Consider the following 19280-nt stretch of genomic DNA (forward strand, 5'->3'; position numbering starts at 1 on the left):
GCACACCCGCACCCGCTCACAGCCACGGGTGGGATTTGGGCAAGGGGGACCGGGGGAGGAAGGCTGCCTGCAGGCAGCCCGGCTCTGCCTGATGCGAGCGTCTGGCTCCAAACAGGAGGATCTTTCATTAGACACTGCCCTATATCCAAAAAGTCGTTCCCAAACTGTTCTGCGCAAGCACTTGCATCATTCGTAACTGTTTGACTTGGAAAGGTCTCTGCCTCCTCACCTCTCTCCTGGGATGCTCGCTGTGGGCAGACAGGCGCCCACAGCTTGGTGAGCTCAGCACGACTGCAGGGAGCTCTGTGCAGGTTGGGGTGGCAGCTGGCCTCCATGTAGCGCTTAATGAACATTTGCACCTTGTTGGCCCTTGGCTGGGTAGTGGAGGAGCTGGCAGGGCATGGGAAGGCTGTCCTGACTCCCCTCGGTGAGGAACATCTGGCAGGGCATCCACGCCAAGCTTCAAAGCGCGGCTCCACCTTCCCCCAGGGCTGCGGGTGATATTGGTGGCACGTTTGTGCGGTAAACGGCTGTCACACCCACCAGGTAAGTGGGTGCTGAGAGTAGCTGGGCTGCGAGAGCCTCCCCCTGAGCACCTTGCTGCTGGGGCATCTGAAAAACGGGAGGCTCAAAGAACGGGATGTGCCCAAAAGCCATCACAAGCTGGCAAGGAGACTGGCCAAGGGGTTGTCAGGTCCTTCCAGACTCCGCCACCAAGGATTTCCTGCCTCTTGAGACTACTGGGAGGATTAGCCAACCTTTTACAAAGCAGGCTGAAATTAGAAGGCCTAAGCTATTCCTGCCAGGGTAAAACCAGCACGGAGCTTTCTCCCAGCTGTGCGCGAGGGGAGCAGACATGGGAATCCGCCCTCAAAGTTTCCTCCAGGGAAAAGGCTTTGGAGATATCTCCGGGAGCAGAGATTTTTATTGACTGGCTAAAAACAAAACACGAACAAAGACGGGATTAAATCCCCGAGGTGGGAGGAAGGAAGTGAAGCCGTGATCCTCACTGCGGTTTGTCTTTATTGGTAATCCTATCAGGCAGGCAATCATGAGCGTATGGATAATTGTATTCTTAGTAACAACCAACCATGGTACTTATCTTCCCTTCTCCTACACAGCTTTGCATTTCCTGGGCCCCGATCATCAGAGCCGCTCTGGACCTCAGCCAAAACATCCAGAGATTGGCAGCATCACAGCGCGGTTTGGTTCAGCATCTTTTCTGATGTATGTTTTGTCCCTTCTTCTCCCTTCCTGTCCAAATCCACTCTTTAGCTTGGTGAAGCTACCGGCTTCCAAAAGTTTGACTCGCTAGATGAAGTAGTGGAAAAGCACGAGGGATGTGCTCCACCAGATCAACACAAAGGGGTATAAATAGGTCTGGAGTACAGCGAGACTGAAATTCTCTCTCAAGCAGCTTCTGGAAGACCCTTCCAGGGGCAGAAGGGGTAAAAAGCCTCAGCCGAAGGGTTTACGGCAAAGCCTGTCCGACAGGACAGGGTGATCGTTGATTAGAGCCTGGCGCAGCCTCGGGTATGCGATACATCGCTGTGTGTTTGGACAGGCAGTTTGGGAATCAGCAGTTAATCAGGTTTGTTTGTATTTCTGCTGGTTTTTAAGTAACCTTGGAGCTGAGCTGACCACCTGCAGTAGCCACGAAGGCATCGGCCCGAATCCAATGCATCACTTGCTTTCGGAGACTTCCCCTGAGCCCTGGAAATTGCTCACAGCCAGAGACAGAACCAGGGTGGGGAAACTCACGGGACTGGGTCTTCGCTCCTGTGCTCACGCGGACTGTCAGTTTTGGGGACAAAGAAGAATTTTGGGCGAGACTACCAGAAGCTGGCCGCTGTGGCCTGCTAGTAGGGTGACTTGGGGCGTTGTGGCCTCACACGCCGATGCACACGTTTGCAGCTGTCGCAGTGCCCTCGATTACTGCCGACATGCGGGACATCTCCTGCTCTGTTTCCCTGGCACCATACATTTTCCATGGCTCCTGGCTGGAAGTCTGTTAGAGGGTGTTTGCCTGCGCAGGAATGCAGTGGCATGTGGCTTGCATTAACCCAGTAGGGACGGAGCACTTCAGCAAGTGCCCACCCAAGCAGGATTTATCACTGCCTTAAAATAGGAGGCGCTGGCCCTCACAGCTTGTTCTGAGGTCGGGATCACTGATGGGGAAACCAAACAGGAGCTAAAGCCAGAGACTACCATTAGCAGCTTCTGCCTTTGGACCTGCAGTGATTCACTATCAGGTGGCTGGAACCTGCCGCACTCGTAGGAGTTGTGAGAACTGCAGGGCTCAGACATCTCTGAAAAACAACACTCCAGGTCTTGAGAGCAACAGCCAGGAGCATCAAGGACACATCTGCAAGGACAGCTGTGCTAACCGAGCTAACTTCATACAGTAACGAGGTGGCAGAATCAGCGACAGGGCTCAGCTCCCCGTGTCCGGACCTGGGCTGAGAGCTAGACTCTCCTGCAGAATATGATCACTGCCTTAAAGAGGAGGCGCTGGCCCTCACAGCTTGTTCTGAGGTCGGGATCACTGATGGGGAAACCAAACAGGAGCTAAAGCCAGAGACTACCATTAGCAGCTTCTGCCTTTGGACCTGCAGTGATTCACTATCAGGTGGCTGGAACCTGCCGCACTCGTAGGAGTTGTGAGAACTGCAGGGCTCAGACATCTCTGAAAAACAACACTCCAGGTCTTGAGAGCAACAGCCAGGAGCATCAAGGACACATCTGCAAGGACAGCTGTGCTAACCGAGCTAACTTCATACAGTAACGAGGTGGCAGAATCAGCGACAGGGCTCAGCTCCCCGTGTCCGGACCTGGGCTGAGAGCTAGACTCTCCTGCAGAATATGATCTGATGGGGATGATCCCCCGAGCAGAAACCAGGCCCAGCAGGTCCCGTACGATATCGACTTGTCCCCTCCGCGGCTCTCCAGAGGCAACTGGACGGAGTAAACTTGCCCTGATGCAGCAAGGCTCCCACTGGGAGGGACGGAGGGTGTCTGTATGGTTCCCCCATGAACTTGCAAGGCAAGATTAATGCCTCCGGCTCCTGCCACGCAGCCGCACGCTCCGGGACAGGAGGGGATGGATTCACACAGCAGGTCAGCCAGGCGGGCTCCCAGCCAGGGATCTCTGCCCTGGTCCTGCCCGCCAGCTCTGGGGGAGACGAGCTGCGGAGGGGCTGTCGCAGCCAAACCTTGGGTACCGCGTCCCCGTCGCAGCCCGGGGTCAGGCTGAAGGCCCGGGGGTGCCGCCGTGCCGCGGGCGGCCCAGAGCGGGGAAGCCGAATGAGCACGCTGCCCTCTCTTGGGAGGAGAACAGCTCTGCGCCGGCTGCGGCCAGGGAAGGGGCTGGCCGGGAAACGGCTCGCTGAGAGCGCCCCGGCCCCGCACAAAAGCTGCTTTTACAGGGCTGTCAGCTCCAGGCCGCGGCGGGGGGAGCAAAGGGCTGGGTAACAGCTGAAGAGCTTTACCAACAAAGGGGGATTCAGGAGAGCTGCGGTGACAACTGCTCCGGGAAGCATCCCCCGCCGCGGAAAATGCTGTGCCTGCAGGAGGGATTTAGCTCGGTTGGCTCCCTGCAGCCCAGGCCACTACGGTGGGCACTGCTCCCAGCCTCCCGGGTATAACGTGCTGAACAGCCGGGAGAGCTTTCTGTAGGCACAAAAAAAGACCCGATTTACCACGTTGCGCGTTCCTACTCTCTCCCGCAGCACGTGAACTGTGCAGGCAGTAGCTGCTTACACAGATGCATCCCTCCCACCCAAAGCAAGGAAGTCAGCTGAAGCAAGCGGAGTTTCAGTACCCCCCTCTCCCTCCACCACAGCTGTAACCCAAGCACGGGTCTACAAGATCCTGTGAAGTGAAGTGAGCAGATACACGCTGGTTTCTAGCGGGGAAAGCAGCAGCTGCTGGTTTGCACAGACTTTAGTGACTTCAGACAGCGCCTGTTCCAGCCAGATGATTCTGCGTCCCCAGGTCCTCCAAGAACCCATTTCCCCTCACGTAAAGCTTGAGCACAGACTGGTCTTACAACTGGTCCAAACTCAGACCGTTTCTGCAAGCCCCAGTCATGCTCCCAGTCAGCGACACCACTTTTTCCTTGCCAAGAACAGCAACGTCCTCTCTGCGTCGATGCCAGAAATTAGAAGCTATCCCAGGAAACGTCGCTGTACTTGCCCCGTTCTTCAGCTGACGCAGGCTCGGAGGTCACTAACCCATCTGGCTGGCTGTTCATTTGCTTTTGCACACCCGGCTGTGCGCTAGCCCTCGTGCTGCAGTGATGCTCAGAGAGCTGGTTCGATTCACGAGTGGCAGAAGACTAAACACAAGAAGAGTTCAGCTCAGCAAGAGGTCCAAGCCAGCCCAAGGGTAGGGATGGCCGTACCTTGCTCCCGCTGAAAGGAATGATCCTACCAAAGGGCTCTCTTGTGAGTGCTTGTTTCTATACCTTCTCCCTAAGCTCCCATTACTAACCCCTCCAATAGCTAGGCCTCTGGTCTCACCCAGTGCAGCTCTTCTTCCATCATGTTAAAACTCATTTTCCAGTGTAATCCCTGAGCTAGGGCAGGCTCCGAGTTGTTGTTGATGGTCTTCAAAGTTTTGAACCAGCTGTACAATTGGCCTTGCCCCCGAAGGCAAGCTGATACAAGCTCCAAGTCCTAAGAGTGAACCAAAAGCTCACGGACGCTGGCAGCCGGTCCAGTCCCGACTGGACTGGAGCAGCACAACAGCTGAGAAAAGATGCAGCCTTGGGCCTAAACAAGGCAGCGCTGCATCAGAAAAGCAATCCTTCTGAAATTCTCCTCCAGCCCTGGTACGCCTTCCCTGCTCGCACAGCTGGGACACGGCTGGACCAGCCGCTGCTCCTCCTCCTCCTCCTCCTCCCGGCAGGCTGCACAGACGCTCGCTGCGGTGGCAGCCCCCCAGTTTCAGGTCCTTCTGTCGAACGAGGAGAGGACACACAACGGTTACAGGCATCACATACAGGTGGGAGCTGCCAGCTCTCAAACCAGAAGGGACGTGGAATGATTATTTCCTTTTGAACACATTTCCAATCAGCTCTACCTGCCTCAATTTACACTTCTCCAGAAACAGAGGAGGTGCGGTCCCACAGAGGAGTCTTTACATGCCTTGAAAAAGCAGGTGAGATTCTGCAAGAATATTAGTTTAATCCCAAACCAGTCTTAAAACACGTAGCTACTTAGTGCCGTGGCTAACACTCAAGTAGGAATGCAGCCCCGTTCTCTCTGTGACTTGCTTTCTAACTGCCACAAAAGAAATAGCAGCAGTTATTTGCTTTTACATCAAACTGGAGGAAAGGAGCGAGAACATCAGCACAGGTACAGCACAGACAATACCTCCGCATTTCCCACTCGGGTAAACCTGTCCTGTTGGCTCCCCGGTAGCAATTAAAGAAATCAGTATGCCGTCCTCCTTGCTGAAATGAGGTATTGGGTTGCAACTGTCACAAAAAGGAAGACAGGTAGATAAATCAGAGGAATAAAAATAAATCGAGTCCAGATTGCAAGGCCACAGTGGCACTGAAGGAGGTACCAGCAGTACCGGCAGATTGGGAAGAACAATGGGATTGACTCGAAGCTGGGAGCACACAAAATCGCCCCTGTTGGGAATGACAAGCAGAAGAGGTATGAATTGGGAAGAACAACGGGATTGACTCGAAGCTGGGAGCACGCAAAATCGCCTCTGTTGGGAATGACAAGCAGAAGAGGTATGTTACAAAAGCATTTCTACAATGGCTCTACATAGCTTTCAGCCACCACAATTCATACCATTTTCTGGAATTGGGCCTTGTTAAATGCCAAGCACCGACGTGCCCGGAGCGCCCACGCGGAGAGCAGGGGCTCATTAGCTAATTGTGTCTGCATCTAGCAGAGGATGCGGACAGGGCACGGGGAGAGACCTGCTGAAGAGCAATTGGAAAGGAGAAAAACAAATTTGGTTTTGTAGGTGACAGTAAAGGAATGTTTACATGGGTGTTTGGGAAGGGAGGGACAGAGGTTTATGCAGAAACGAGCAAACTTGCTGTCTGCTGCCACAAAACCATTTACTCTCCAAGGTGTTCCATTCTACAATATATCGATGTAAATATTTCAAAAGCCTCCAGGCTGCTGTCCCACACTCCGCTTCAGCTTATTTACCTACAGCTACTGGTTTCAACAAAGCTCACTAACAAAATACACAAGTCTTTCCACGTTCCCAACCCTTGTTCCGCTACACAGCCAAATTTGTTAAGAGGCAGCTTCAGACACACAGGAGCGCCCTCGGAGGCGGCTCTCTCCCTGAACCCTCAGGATTGGGGGGGGGAAGGTGGGTCAGGTCTCTGCTTGGAGTCCAGCCCTTCCACAGCGACTCTCTGCACTGTGCCCCTTATCTAGAAGCTAAGCCGAAAGCAGCATGCGACACCTGGAAGATGAAACCCCCTTCTCGCCAGTACGAGGTGGCAAGAGAGACGCGACGCAAGGCTTCTTGCCGTACCGCCTGGAACCCTCAGGACTGGGGGGGGGAAGGTGGGTCAGGTCTCTGCTTGGAGTCCAGCCCTTCCACAGCGACTCTCTGCACTGTGCCCCTTATCTAGAAGCTAAGCCGAAAGCAGCATGCGACACCTGGAAGATGAAACCCCCTTCTCGCCAGTACGAGGTGGCAAGAGAGACGCGACGCAAGGCTTCTTGCCGTACCGCCTGGGGAGGACAGGGAAGGGGGCAAGAAGCACGCGTTGCAGTCTGGTAACAAAGCTACCGACACAAACCTTCACCCAAAGCCACCACAGCCCCAGCAGCTTCCAAAACACACCCCACCATACAGACGTACTGCTCACGTGTGAGAAAGCGCTAGAGAAAGTCCCCAAAGCACCCCCGTAGCTGTAACACCATTTAGCACACTGCGGTACTTTGGGAATCAGAGGTGCACACCCGTAGGTTGTTTTTTTTTTTTTTTTCAGATCATGATATGAAAAAAAGTGACTGGCCGACAGGATAATGCAAAATAATTGATTTTATTTAAAATAAAAAGCAAAAACACAATCATCCAAACGACAATTAAGAGTATCCCAGCTCTGCTGGATGGGGTGATAAAAGCAGCTAATGGCAGTGGCAGGGCTTGGAGCCGACAGTGTGACTGTCAAACGAATCGGTACGCTCTTTCCTTCCCCCCTTTGCAAGGGGGATGCCAAAAACCTCCCATTACAATTAGCCCACACAGGCATTTTGGATTTGATTCAGTCAACGGTCTTGCTTCCTGCCCCACGATGGCTGGGGATTCAGGGAGGAAAAGGGTCTAGGTTAATTATGAAAGAGGTTGCTGTCTTTCTTCTAAGCATTTGGAGAGGCTTACTGTAACTGAGGAGACAAACTGGAGCCAGCGTACCCGAGCTGGAAAGGGGAGGAAGGTATGCCAGTGCTCCCTCGGCGTCACCTGCTCCCACAGCACTTGTGCAGAGAGCAGGTGCCGAGATCGGCGCGCCTGTTGTTCACATCTACAGTTCTGACGGGGTATTTATTCATCCACTCCTGAACTGTCACAGCAGACAAGCCTGTATTGGTTACCAGACTCAAAAGCGCGGCCAGAGCTCACAAATCCCTTTACCTTTCGCCAGAGCAGGCAGGACAATGACACCGATACGCACAGTACAATCGGGAAGCCCACAGTCCAAACCCAGCTCGTAGCTCTCTAAGCCTGTCCCTGGGGAGCAAGGCAGCCCACAAAGCACCACCGGGCTGACAGAGTGCCGGCGGGGGCCGAGGCAGAGCAGCGCTGCTGCTTTGGGGCTCAAGGAAACGAGGGGCCCACTGGGTCTGGGCGCCGGACCACAGCAGCCTGCTACATCCAGGGGCTCTACAGTACACAAAAGCAGTGGGGTCAGAACAAGAGACATGGATGCCCCAAGAAGCACAAGCCTGGAGAAGTGAGAGCACAAAACCCACTCTCCCCAGCCAGCCTCCCACAAGCATGGAGCTAGGCACAAGGGGAGCACAGTTTTTAACTTTATTCCTCATTCACCCAGCCTGGAACGAGGGCCTGGGAAGCACCAGCTCCCCCCCTTCCTGTAAGGCCAGTGAAGCTGACTCCCTGATGAGAGATAATTTATTCTAGTTCTATTTTAAAAAAATCCCGATCTAGCAGGACCTCCTGTTTAGAGCAGGCCATGAAATGCCAACAGTTAAACTCTGGTGAAAACAAAAAGCCTTGTTCTGCTACAATTTATGTACCACACAGCAATTCTGGAAGGGCCACCACAGAACACCACGTGGCCAAGAGTGCTGAACACATCCCCAGTGTTTTCTGCTACAAAAAGCTAACACCAGGTTAGGAAGTCTCAGGTTGCTTAGGATGTCTGGAACACTTTTTGTGGGAGGACGACTTCAAAGCATCTTACACAGTAATTACATTTCAGCCTCACAACATCCCTGTGAGGTAGGTATTTTCCTCATCTACTGAAACAAAGACAGAAGCTCACCAGTTTGGCTGAGGCAAGAGCCTGTAAGCGGAAGAACCAGAGATCCCAGGAGTCCCGATTCCCAGGTAGCCTAAACAGACACACCCTTGTTTCATATCAGAAAGTGCCTGGTGGAGAAGTCAGTATAGCGTTGCTGGTATCGCGGTGCCTGCAGTCCATTTCAAACACACTGCTTTTCTGTGAGGGACGTCAAACGAACACAGGCTTCAATCTGAAATTGTTTTATTTCATGCCATGGAAGAGTTCACAGGCATGGAAGAATACTCTGCACTCCGGATCTTCCCACTGTGCTTCTGGTGGTAGAGGTGTGGCTTTCCTGGCACAGCGATCAGGCTTTCACGCACATGTAAGATTTTAAGACTGCGAAACTGAACCGTGCATGCCAAATGCAATTGCAAGCTACAGCATAAGCCATCTTACTGACATACTAACTGTCAAGCCACCAAAGAGGGCAGCGGACAGTTCTCTAAGGGCTCCTCTCATGGTGACAGAGCTGAGACTTCTGGGCCTTCGCCTCTCCAGGCCCCCACATTCTTCCGAAAGTCAGCAGCTGCAGCCTGCTCTGTCTGAGAAGACACACAGATTGTGCAGGCTCCCAGGCTGTTCAACCAGGCAGGAAAAAAGGCAACTTTGGCCAGAAATGCCAGGAGTTTGAGAATTTTTTTTTTTTAAAATGAAGTAATCTTGTGGAAGAATGTGCAGCAGTCTACAGAGCAAGCGTGCTCACTTATGCCTGGCTATCACAGGAAATTCAGGAGTCCGGACAGCTAAAGAATGTACCAAAAAGCCTTCCTTCTCTCCATTTTTCCACCACCATGCTGCTCCTACACAAAGTGACTGGCACAGAAGATTCAGAAACAGAGATCCTGACAAATGTATTTAGGATTCCCTTGTACAACAGGACATTGCCCAGTCTCCAAGAAGGGAAAGAGTGTTTAAATAGGAAGAGACAAGGTTAGAAAAAAGATCAGAAAGCCCAGACAAGCAATGTTCTGGGTTCCATCAAACCCAACATGTATAAGAAAGTCACAGCTAAGGCTGCCAATCTGCTCTCTAATTCTGCTACCAGTGCCTGGGCATTATTGCATGTTTACTACACGCACACCACTTCTGTTTTCAAGTTTCCTCTCCCAAAGAAGAGCGGCTGAAGTGAGATCTAATACCCACCTCCTAGGTCTCAGGAGAGCACCCAAGGAAGCACCCCAACCCAGCTAGCTTCTGGCTGTGCTGTTCAGATAGAGAAGAAGGATCATTTCCTTGCAGCACACCTTCAGCTAGACAGACCTCTTCACTGACACTGCCAGCACAAGCCCCTGCTAAAAAAACCAGCAGCTCCAACAGATCCCTTGGGGATGAGAGCTTTACCCGGCATAATACGAACGCATCTACAGACTTAAGCAACACATTGCATTTTTAAAAAGCATAAAACAACAATATGTCCCCCTCCCAGTCCTTTAAAATTGGCACCGCAAGTTCCGGAAACGTCTGAACCCGTAACCTCAAAGAAAAGCCATTTAGGTATGTGAACTGCACAGGCCTGAACGAGCCCACAGCCCTGTAACTGCTTGGTATTTAAAGCCCAGCAACTGTTGTTATGATACAAGAGTCAGACTTTGTCAGTTGTTGCCTAGTGCTAAACATCACGCCTGCATGTAAAGGATTGTAGTTACTGGCAAATGCTGACTTTTTCCCCCACGGTTTTTGCTGTGCAAGAAACTCCAGGATTCTCCCGATCCATCGAGCTTCCTATCGCAAGGTGCTAGTGCATCTTAGTTACCAGGCATCGTAACAGACACAGAGCAAATGGACTGTTGCTGGTTAAGGTGTTGCACCTTGATGTACGCATGTAGATTAAGACCACGAAAGATGCTTCAGGTCGGCGGTCACCTCTGCTGAAGTTGCTTCAGTGTTTGGAGCATTCATACCACCTTCCCTTCCTGAAATTCTGGTGCGAGATCCGCCAGACGTTCAGAGAGGCCAAAAGGGCTGGTGTTCCTTTCCTCAAGTGTACAGGACAACATGTAAACATATGACAGTGTCAAAGCAAGGCAGGTTTTTACATTTACCTGCTGGTTTTAAAAAGAGTTCTTTAAAAACTGACCGTCGTCTTTCTTGCCAGTTACGTGAACCATTAAATACTTGGCATGTCCTTACCCAAAGCTGGGTTATTAGTGCACTCACTCGGGGCGCGGAGGGGACAAAGCATTGCACAATAATGTAGAGTCGGGGCATTCCCCTAGAAGTTATTAAGGAGCCAACCTTCGACAGCACATAATGAAGACGGATGTCTGGATCGAGGAAGAGTGACAAAAACTTAAGGACTCTGAGAAACAGAAGCAGAAGGGGGTAGAACAGAGCTGGCTGGCTGCTAATGGAGCTTCGATCGGCAGCTGCCTCTAGGTGGGTGTTGTTGTCTCTCAGGGGTAGCTGCGGCCTCCACAAGATTCCCTAATCCTGTCAAAAAAAGTACAACTGCCTGTCAACAACTATAGCATTTCCCCTCATATCAGGACAAAAAAGATTGCAGCATGCAGGTTAATTGTATGCTTATTCTTCCTACAGAATTGTACAAGCTAGATAAGATTTTATGTTTGGAACTGTTTCTATCAACTACTCCATCACACAGCTGGAGCAGAAAGCCCACCCATCCTCACAGAGCAAAACAGCGAAACCTGGAAAGCAAGTCTTCTAGGCAATGTGCTAATTTTTAATATTTAAGGTATTTATTTCAAAATTTGAAGTGCGAACAACTTAAAAATGCACGGGATTTTCAGAAGGACAGATCTGCACGTGTGCTCTGCATTTGTATAGCTTTTTTTATTTCCTAAAAACAGGGTCTGCATTAAGGTTCGTTATCTCCTGCTGCTCATTCCCTGCCTGAAGTCACACTGGCTGCTGAAATGGGATTTGACAACATCCTAACAAACAAATTGGTAAAACCTCCAGGGCAAAATAAGCAGTCAGTACAGTTCTCTCCCAACTGTTTAATGATGCTCTGTGCTTGTAATTCAATTGTATTCAGTTATGAGCAACTCCTGAAACCAAGAGAGCAGTATATCACAGCAAGATAAATGGCAACACGTACAGGAGCAACCAGGTCTTTAGGCAGTTCCCTACACTGGGAAGTCAGGCATGATACTGGGAATCTGGACTTCCTCAGGTAAATTACTATTGCACACCTTCTTTAGCAGGCCACAGCACTCGCATCCATGCCAAACCTGGAGTATCCAAGAGCTCAGTAACTAGACAGCACCCTAATGCAGGCAGGCAGCTAATACAGCGGCATCGGTTAACCAAACTGGAAGGAGCTTGCTTCAGAATTTTGGCAAGCCTCTGCCATATGAGAAAAATGCTTCATTTAGCAAAGAATTTCTAAGTTTCTCCCTGCAGTATACTCCCAGATTCCCAGTGTTTCACTGTTTTTAACCTGGCAAGTCCAGTGAACTTCCTTCCTCGGCAACTTTACGCTAAGCAATATCTATTCTTGGTTCTGCAATATTAATGTTCCCTCCCTCCAGACTGACAGAAACTTGCTCTTTTTTCTTTCTTTTTTTTTTTTAATAGGTAAACACAGACATTTGGGATTTGGGATAAATGTTGCCTTTAACAGATAAAGCAGTGGGCCAAATTGAAGTAATCCAGGCAACAATAAGAGAAACCACACAACTACTTGAAGGTTTTCCATTTGGACAACAAGGCATCGAAACCTGAGTCTTGCCTGATCGTTCCTCATCTTTAACTGTTTACTATTCATTTGTGCTCTCTGAAGAACACAGTTAAAATATCCCACCTCTCCCATTAAAAAAAAAAAAACTTTCTCTATTAAAAGAGACAACTAGGAAAAGTAATAAAACTGTTTATTAAATAAAGTAAAAAACCTCATTTAAAAAAAAATATCAAGAATCTTAGTTTTCAGTTTAGAGCAATTAAAATAGTTCATGGAGGGAAGACATCACCACTGGCCAACTGCTGTACATTCTGCAAGGGACCCCTTGCTCTCCATCCCTCTGTCCTGATGAATCACCCTGTCTTAACTCTGCCAGCTCTGCCTTGTATTGTCTTTTGCTTGTTTAAAAAAAAACAGTTGCCATCGGGTCACCTGGAGGAGCTGCGCTCTTTGCTCACACAGTCGTCCTGGGAAGTTGTATCACCGTTACCCATCATGCTGCACGTTCTCCTCTTTTTCCTCCGGTGCATCATCCCCTCTGTCTCAGAGCCAGAGTCACACTGAAGTATGAAGAGATGAAACCAGAATTCAGAGAAACCTAGTAAACTGTTTGTGCTGTGGAATTCACCGTAAGAGCTACCTCAGCAACCCTGAATAATCAATACTCACAGAACGTGCTATTTTAGATTAGACACGTGAAATAAATTTTAAATTAAGCGTTTAAAAAACAGGAGCAGGTATATTCTTAGATTTCATCACTGACTAAGCTGGCTTGGGGCAAGTCAACTGATACGTTCATTTTTGCTCCTAGAAGGACCTAATTTTCCGAGAGCAGACTCGGTGCTTTCTGTAGCACTTAGGTGCCTAGAAACGTCCCCTGTCATAACTGACAGTCTCGGTTTTGGACCTTGTTCCCCCTCCCCATTTTTAAAACATCCACTTTGCAGCCATTTTACACAAGCATGGCTTAGCTAAATGAGTGACAGATTTATATACAATATGAACACAGATCAAACAAACCAAATTCATTTAGCAATACAAAGGGAGGCTTCAGCAAACAGAACCTGCTAAGACCACAGGCTCCTCCACCATGTAGATTTGTTTAGTTGCTTTCTATTAATTTCTTCCATAAGACATGAATATTAGGATGAGGACATGCGATCAGGTATGGAAAAAAACAATATAATTGCAGGATATGGATCACCTACTGTAGTAAAAAGCATTACCTCCGAATCAGAGTCTGAGGAGCTGGAACTTGAGGAACTGGAAGAATCGCTGGAACTATCGGAAGCAATACCAGTAGATTCCTGCAGGTCAACTGAATCAGCCAAGGCTGCCAAGTCAGGATGTTCCTGCTTTAGGATCCTAAATACAGTTGAAATTTCAGGGTTAGCCTTTGAACGGTAACACTGCATGTAAATGAATAGGGTATTTTTGGGTTTTGTTTTAAATAGAGAATATGAAAAGAAAGCTACTAAATCTCTTACCTGTACCATTTCCGTGACAATTTGGGTCTCCCTCTTACTGTCTTGTGCCACACCACAGGGAAGTTGGTACAACTGGCAAAATTTTGCGTGATGGCAATAGTTGTGTCAAGATTGAGAACTACATGCCACCAGCCACCTATAAATACAACACCAATGACGATTTCTGGCTACGTAGCCGAAAGCAAGTTCAAGAACAGCCGTGTACACTTTTTCCACAGCACAGGTGGAAATTGGACCTTATCCCCCAAACCCAGGTGAGTCTGCCACCACATCGTCTTTCCTCAAGTCTTATTTCAGGATTCGCTCCAATGCTTTAGATTCTTGTTAGAGAAGGCTGCTCAATGCTCTGACCAAATTATCCAGCTCATGAGCAGTACTGAAGATCTGACTTGACAGCAACACACTTGCTACTGATGGCTTATTTAATAGCAAGAGCCATTGTAACCCAGCCCGCACAGAGACCCTCTCTGTTAAGCTGGAGAGCACTTTCCATGCTGATTTAGTAAGGTTCTTATGACTACAGACTAACCTTTCATTTAAAAATAGATGCAAAATTGTTTCCCCACACAGGATAAAAATAGACAGTGGTGTTCTTACAACCCACTTATAACCTCATAAAAAGACGAAGGAAACAGTTTAATGGAACCTGACAGCTACAAAATCTTAACAGAAGGTACACTGAGGAGTCACTAATAAGTGCCAAGACAATCACAAGGCACTCTTCAAACATGAAGTCAGCTGTATGTTAGAGACAAGCAATGTGGATAGAAGCTATGGGCCATACTGCACAAAAATAACGCAAGGGTTAGAGGTTAGAATTTGGCACTGAACTCACCTGCTTTATCCACTAGCCACCTCACCTCCCAGTTACAACGGGCACACAATGTGCAGCCACTCAAAGAGAATGGCATCCTTATCAGATCTTTCTTTAGCTTTTGATTTTAAATGCAAGATGAAGCATAACCACAGAGAGGTGGGTGGAAAGTGTCAGTGCCTTGAAGTAGTTCTTTTCCCACAGCTAAGAAATATTCATATGCAGTCAGACTACCCAGGCTGCAAAATTCAGTCATGAATCTGCTCCAGTGTATGTAAACTCAAACATTTTTGTCTAAGAAGTTACTTGTACTCAAACACCTCTATTATTTTATGCCTTGATGGTTTCCTATTACTGCAATTTATTTCAGGATCACACTCCTGTGATGCTGCAACTGAGGTCCCATTTGTATTGTCATCTGTACCACATGCAATCCTATGCTACAGGCCATATACATTTCAGGACATTCAGAAAATAACTGAATAGTCTCAAAGAGCGCCTCGCAATATATATGCCTTTTGAAACAGCTCAGAATAGTTTCTTTTGTAAGAGAGAGCCCATATAAGAAAGCTAAACATTCTCTTCGTCTCTACTACACACAAACATTAGAAATATGCTTTTCTCTCCCAGAATTCCTTACTGGAGAGATTCGTACATACCTGGCACAAAGACCGTCTCGCCTGGTTTCTGCAAGATTTCCAGGGGTTTGAATTCAGGGGGCCAGGTGGGGAGCTGCGTCCTAGGGTAGATGACATTGAACCAAGTGATAGCCTCATCCTGCTGGTTCCCTCCCTCTTCTCGCGTCACTTTGATCAGCTCTCTGGGAGTGCTGGTAGGGAACAGGCACCAACGCTTATGTCCCTGGACCAAGGCATTCCACGCACTAGTTCCCAAGGGATCGATGTGAATTCCTGTTCCAGAACGAGGTGGGCCCATCACAAACCATCTGCATGGGGGGAAAAAAATCCTTTAGTCATAGAGCAAGCAAGTAGCTATCTTATCTTTCCTTCGTATTAGACAGAAAATTACAGCTGTTTATTTCACGTACAGTTAGAAATCAAGGTAGTTACAGTTCCTTAATTTATCTTCTTGAGATTGTTAGGCTCACACTACAGCAAAAAGATACAAAACGGCTTTAGCCTAAAAATCAACATGAATTGGGACAGGAATGACTCTGGGACAAGAAAGGGAAGATAGCTTTTTATATTTCATAGCTGTATTTTGTTTTAAACAGTTCTTCAATAAAATATATACTTATTTCAAGGTTTATGGATGTGATTAAATCACATTCATAAACAGCCTGCGTTAGGATTCTTACTGTGCAGGGGGATTCTCCTAATCCTACGTTTTTCTAAAATTCGCTAGTCATAAATGGATCCAGAACTGCAGAACAATGAGGAACAAACAAAAGGCGATACAAGTAAGGAACAGAGCAAAGTTATGCAACCCTGGCCTCCCTCTATGCCTTCTGTTCATTTACAAGAGGCTTTTCATTCTAACATTTAACCAGTTAGAGCTTATTCTCCAGTGAGCATTCAGGATTTGGTATGTATATTCTCATTCCCCATTTGCAAGGTTTATTTCTCCCTATGGAGAACTTTATCTGCTACACATGTTTAACAGCAACAGCACCTTCAATTGCACGTTTCCCCTGTAACGGAACAGTAAGATCTACCATACCAGATAAAGGTAAGTGAGGTGACTTAGTATCAGGTGTCAAGAGAAAAAGAAATGGCAGTAATTGTTTATTGGGTGGCAGGGAGGGTAGAAACTAAAGCACCAACAAGATCCCTGCATCGCGTGGCTGACAGGCAGGCGATACCCAGCAAGAGGCGTTCAAAGGTTCAGAAAAAAAAAATCGGAAGCCAGCAAGCTCTCCATCTCCCCTTTCCAATGCAGGTGTAAATTAAGCTGGTTTCCAAGTACCACTTGCTAGCGCCAATTGTAGGACTGTAAGTTGGGTTATCAAGCTGCGCTCTTCCTACTTCATAAAGGAGCCATAAAAACGTAAATAGGCAGGTCTTTGTCACTACTATTGTCAATTCACTCTTTAGATTCATATTAACTTTGGAAAGCTAATAAAACTACAAGCAGAACAGTCAAAGCTTTTACTAAGAAGTCAGAGGAAATTAAACACAAAGATCTGTCTGGTACACAGACAAGACCGCTGTTCAATACCATTTTTCTGACCATAACCTGAATCTACACACGCGGAAGATTTTAAAGTCCTTATTTAGCAACACTATCATTTACCAGCATCTTCCTCTGGGCATTTAATTGACAATGAACATAACCCAGTTTGCCACAAGACATCAAATTGACCGTTAAAAATTTCACAACCTGTAACTTCAATTTAAAAGCAGAAAACCCCAATCCCCAACCCCCCAAACTAAAATAGCTGCTTCAGTAAATGGCTTCCAAAAATTATTGCTTTTATTTTAAAGAGGAACAACTCCAATAAAGATGCTTTAAACAGCACGAGTTCTTATTTTAAGATCTATACACTATCACACACACCTCAATCCAGAGGTCAATCTCTGCAGTACATATCCTGATCATATGATTAGAAAGCACCACTTGCTGTTAGATTTTCAATTACGCTCTTAAACTACTGGACACTCTTCATCCATTTCTGTACCTAGATGAAACCCCTAACTCCAGGAGGCATCAGTGTGCTCTCTTGCATCACTCATCTCTCAAAAAACGGTAACGGCCTCAAACAAACCCACATTTTCCAGAACAAAGTACAAGAATTGTGAATACCATGAACACAAGCAAGGAGCTCAGCATGTGCCTGTAGGTGGGGAGAGTGTGGAGGAAAGAGATATCAGTGTAAGTGAGTCACAACCAGATTATCTAGTTTACCTATAACTTGGATAAATGATTGCCCGTTCTGTAAGTGTATTCAGTTTCTACTAGAGACTACACCTGGTGTGCTTTTGCGTTTGATCACAGCATTGTATGTTCTTAGAAGCGAATTATAAAAAGGGTCTGTTACAACACTGTAAAAACACCTACTTCAGTGATCTTAAACAGGTATTAGTTTCATGCTTCACTCCTGCAAAAGCACAACTGGGCTATAGACACGTGAAAGACTGCAGAGAAGAGTATCATTATTCATTCCTTGTTCTACTTTACTAAAAAACCCAAAACAATAAAAAACCCACATCACAGCCTCACATCACTCAAAGGGCAAGGCATTCTCTGACAATTATAATGTGGCTGTAAAGACTTTAATTACTTGGGAGCGTTCAGCTTATGCTCATTCTGCTATGAAGCATTATATTAACATAGATACAAAAGGGATTTCTGTCTAACACCCCAAATACAAGGTTGTTGCATTTGATTTCAGGAATGAAGTGTCATTTCAATCCTTTTTCAATCAGATGCAAAAATAAGAGTTGAAAAGACTACATAGATGTGAAATATTGTTGTCTCTCAAAATCATCTGAAGGGGAGCTAAGAACTAGTCTCCACACTTCATACTAATCTAGCTTAAGATCTTTACCTTAAAAGGACTGACTCATAATTCAACAAAATCCCACTATGCACATAAGCCACTGCTGCAAAACCCAGGAACTTGTCCTGAGGTACTTACAATTTGAAAGCCAGAAGGCACACCTAACAAGAAATTAACCTTCATTACTTTCAGTAACTACGTGATTTTTTTTAAAATCTAAGAAGTGAGGTAAACTGACTTGAAAAAAAAGAAAAAAAAACCCCATAAACTTGTAGCAACACTGGTGGCAGAACCAGAAACTGTGATACGCAAATCTGCCCTTCCCTCCCTCTGGGTTACAGATGTACGCTCATTTCAAAATAGCGGACGTAAAGCTATCACTTTGTTTTATACAAGACAATCATACCTGTTTAGGAATAGCTAATGAGATAGAAGATACCTACTTTTATCTTGCTGTCACTGTACTATACCTGTAAGGCGGCCTTCGTTTCTCCCCCGCATACTGAAACAGATCATCAGTGAAGAATTTGGGTACTTTGTAGTCCTCCAGAAGTTTCCTGCGCTTGGGATGCTCTCCATAACTGCTGTCAAAGATGTAGAGCGGGCTGTCATCACGTGTGGTTTCCATATACTCTATGTAGTACTTCATCTTCATCTTCACAGAATAACCGTCATTGTCCTCCCCACATTTGAACTTCTGGTTCCTATACTTGCGTTTCAGTCGTTCCAGAGTCCACTTCTCTTGGGCAGACCAGCCCACCTGAGCATTCAGCAAGACTACAGGCTTGTAAGGTTTTTCATAACGCTCAACAAATTCCTCCACTGTTAATTGGAGCGCATCTGCCCTCTCCACATTATCCTGTGAAACCAAGAGAGGAATACAGACCAGATATTAGGACAGACTAACGTCCTAGTACTGCGCTTTCTAAGTCGGCGTGGAGGAGCTTCACACTCATACTTTGTTCCATACACCACCAGGGTATCAAGCTGCCTACGTGTTATTTTAAGCTCCCCGAGGCCGCAGTCCTATTTCTCATGCCCCGCTCCTCGCACCCATCAGTAACACCAGCAGGCTGAAGCCGTTTGGCGCTCCTCCCCGCCGAGGTAACTGCCCAGGCGGAGAGGCCACCCCTGCCCTTTCGGCTGACACATCCCCTGCTGCCTTTCACCCCCCTCGCCGCCCGCGGGACCCCGGGGAAGGCGCCTGGGAATTACGTGGGCGCTCCGGCACTGAGGGTGCCCTTCCCACCGCGACGGGGCCCCGACCCCCCCGCCACCCCTCGCCAGGCGGAGGGAGGAGGGAGGAAGGGTGCTGCTTGACCTCCCCCCTCCCCGCCGCTCTCCCTCAGGGTCCCCTCCCC

The 19280-nt window shown here is 47.9% G+C and overlaps 3 protein-coding genes across 3 annotated transcripts in view; 1 reads left to right on the forward strand and 2 right to left on the reverse strand.

Annotated features, from left to right (window-relative positions):
- The window catches only part of MXRA7 (matrix remodeling associated 7), a 42600-nt gene extending 31877 nt beyond the window's left edge, over window positions 1-10723 (reverse strand). The window contains exon 1 of the mRNA XM_009279490.2: window positions 10673-10723. Coding sequence (XP_009277765.1) covers window positions 10673-10723 — 51 coding nt within the window. The remainder of the gene's footprint in view (window positions 1-10672) is intronic.
- On the reverse strand, window positions 7022-18875 carry JMJD6 (arginine demethylase and lysine hydroxylase). Its single transcript, XM_009279491.1, has 7 exons — window positions 18837-18875; window positions 18390-18778; window positions 15119-15405; window positions 13646-13781; window positions 13385-13523; window positions 12591-12718; window positions 7022-10945 (listed from the first exon to the last, which is right to left on the reverse strand). The coding sequence occupies exons 1-7, from the start codon at window positions 18873-18875 to the stop codon at window positions 10909-10911; spliced, it is 1155 nt and encodes a 384-aa protein (XP_009277766.1). The 3' UTR covers window positions 7022-10908.
- Window positions 18876-18954: 79 nt separating this feature from the next.
- The window catches only part of METTL23 (methyltransferase like 23), a 3288-nt gene continuing 2962 nt past the window's right edge, over window positions 18955-19280 (forward strand). The window contains exon 1 of the mRNA XM_009279492.1: window positions 18955-18978. Within this exon, the coding sequence (XP_009277767.1) occupies window positions 18955-18978 (24 nt within the window). The remainder of the gene's footprint in view (window positions 18979-19280) is intronic.

The sequence above is a fragment of the Aptenodytes forsteri genome, unplaced genomic scaffold (assembly GCF_000699145.1).
Source record: "Aptenodytes forsteri isolate BGI_AS27 unplaced genomic scaffold, ASM69914v1 Scaffold243, whole genome shotgun sequence".
NCBI lineage: Eukaryota > Metazoa > Chordata > Aves > Sphenisciformes > Spheniscidae > Aptenodytes > Aptenodytes forsteri.

Excerpts from the sequence above, each read along its gene's own strand:
- JMJD6 (XM_009279491.1), bottom strand. The coding sequence starts at position 18,875 with ATGAGTGTGAAGCTCCTCCACGCCGACTTAGAAAGCGCA. Across the intron at positions 15,406-18,389 it reads AAACGAAGGCCGCCTTACAG|ATGGTTTGTGATGGGCCCAC; the intron begins GTATAGTACAGT and ends CCCCCCATGCAG. Across the intron at positions 10,946-12,590 it reads AAAGAGCGCAGCTCCTCCAG|GATTAGGGAATCTTGTGGAG; the intron begins GTGACCCGATGG and ends TTTTTTTGACAG.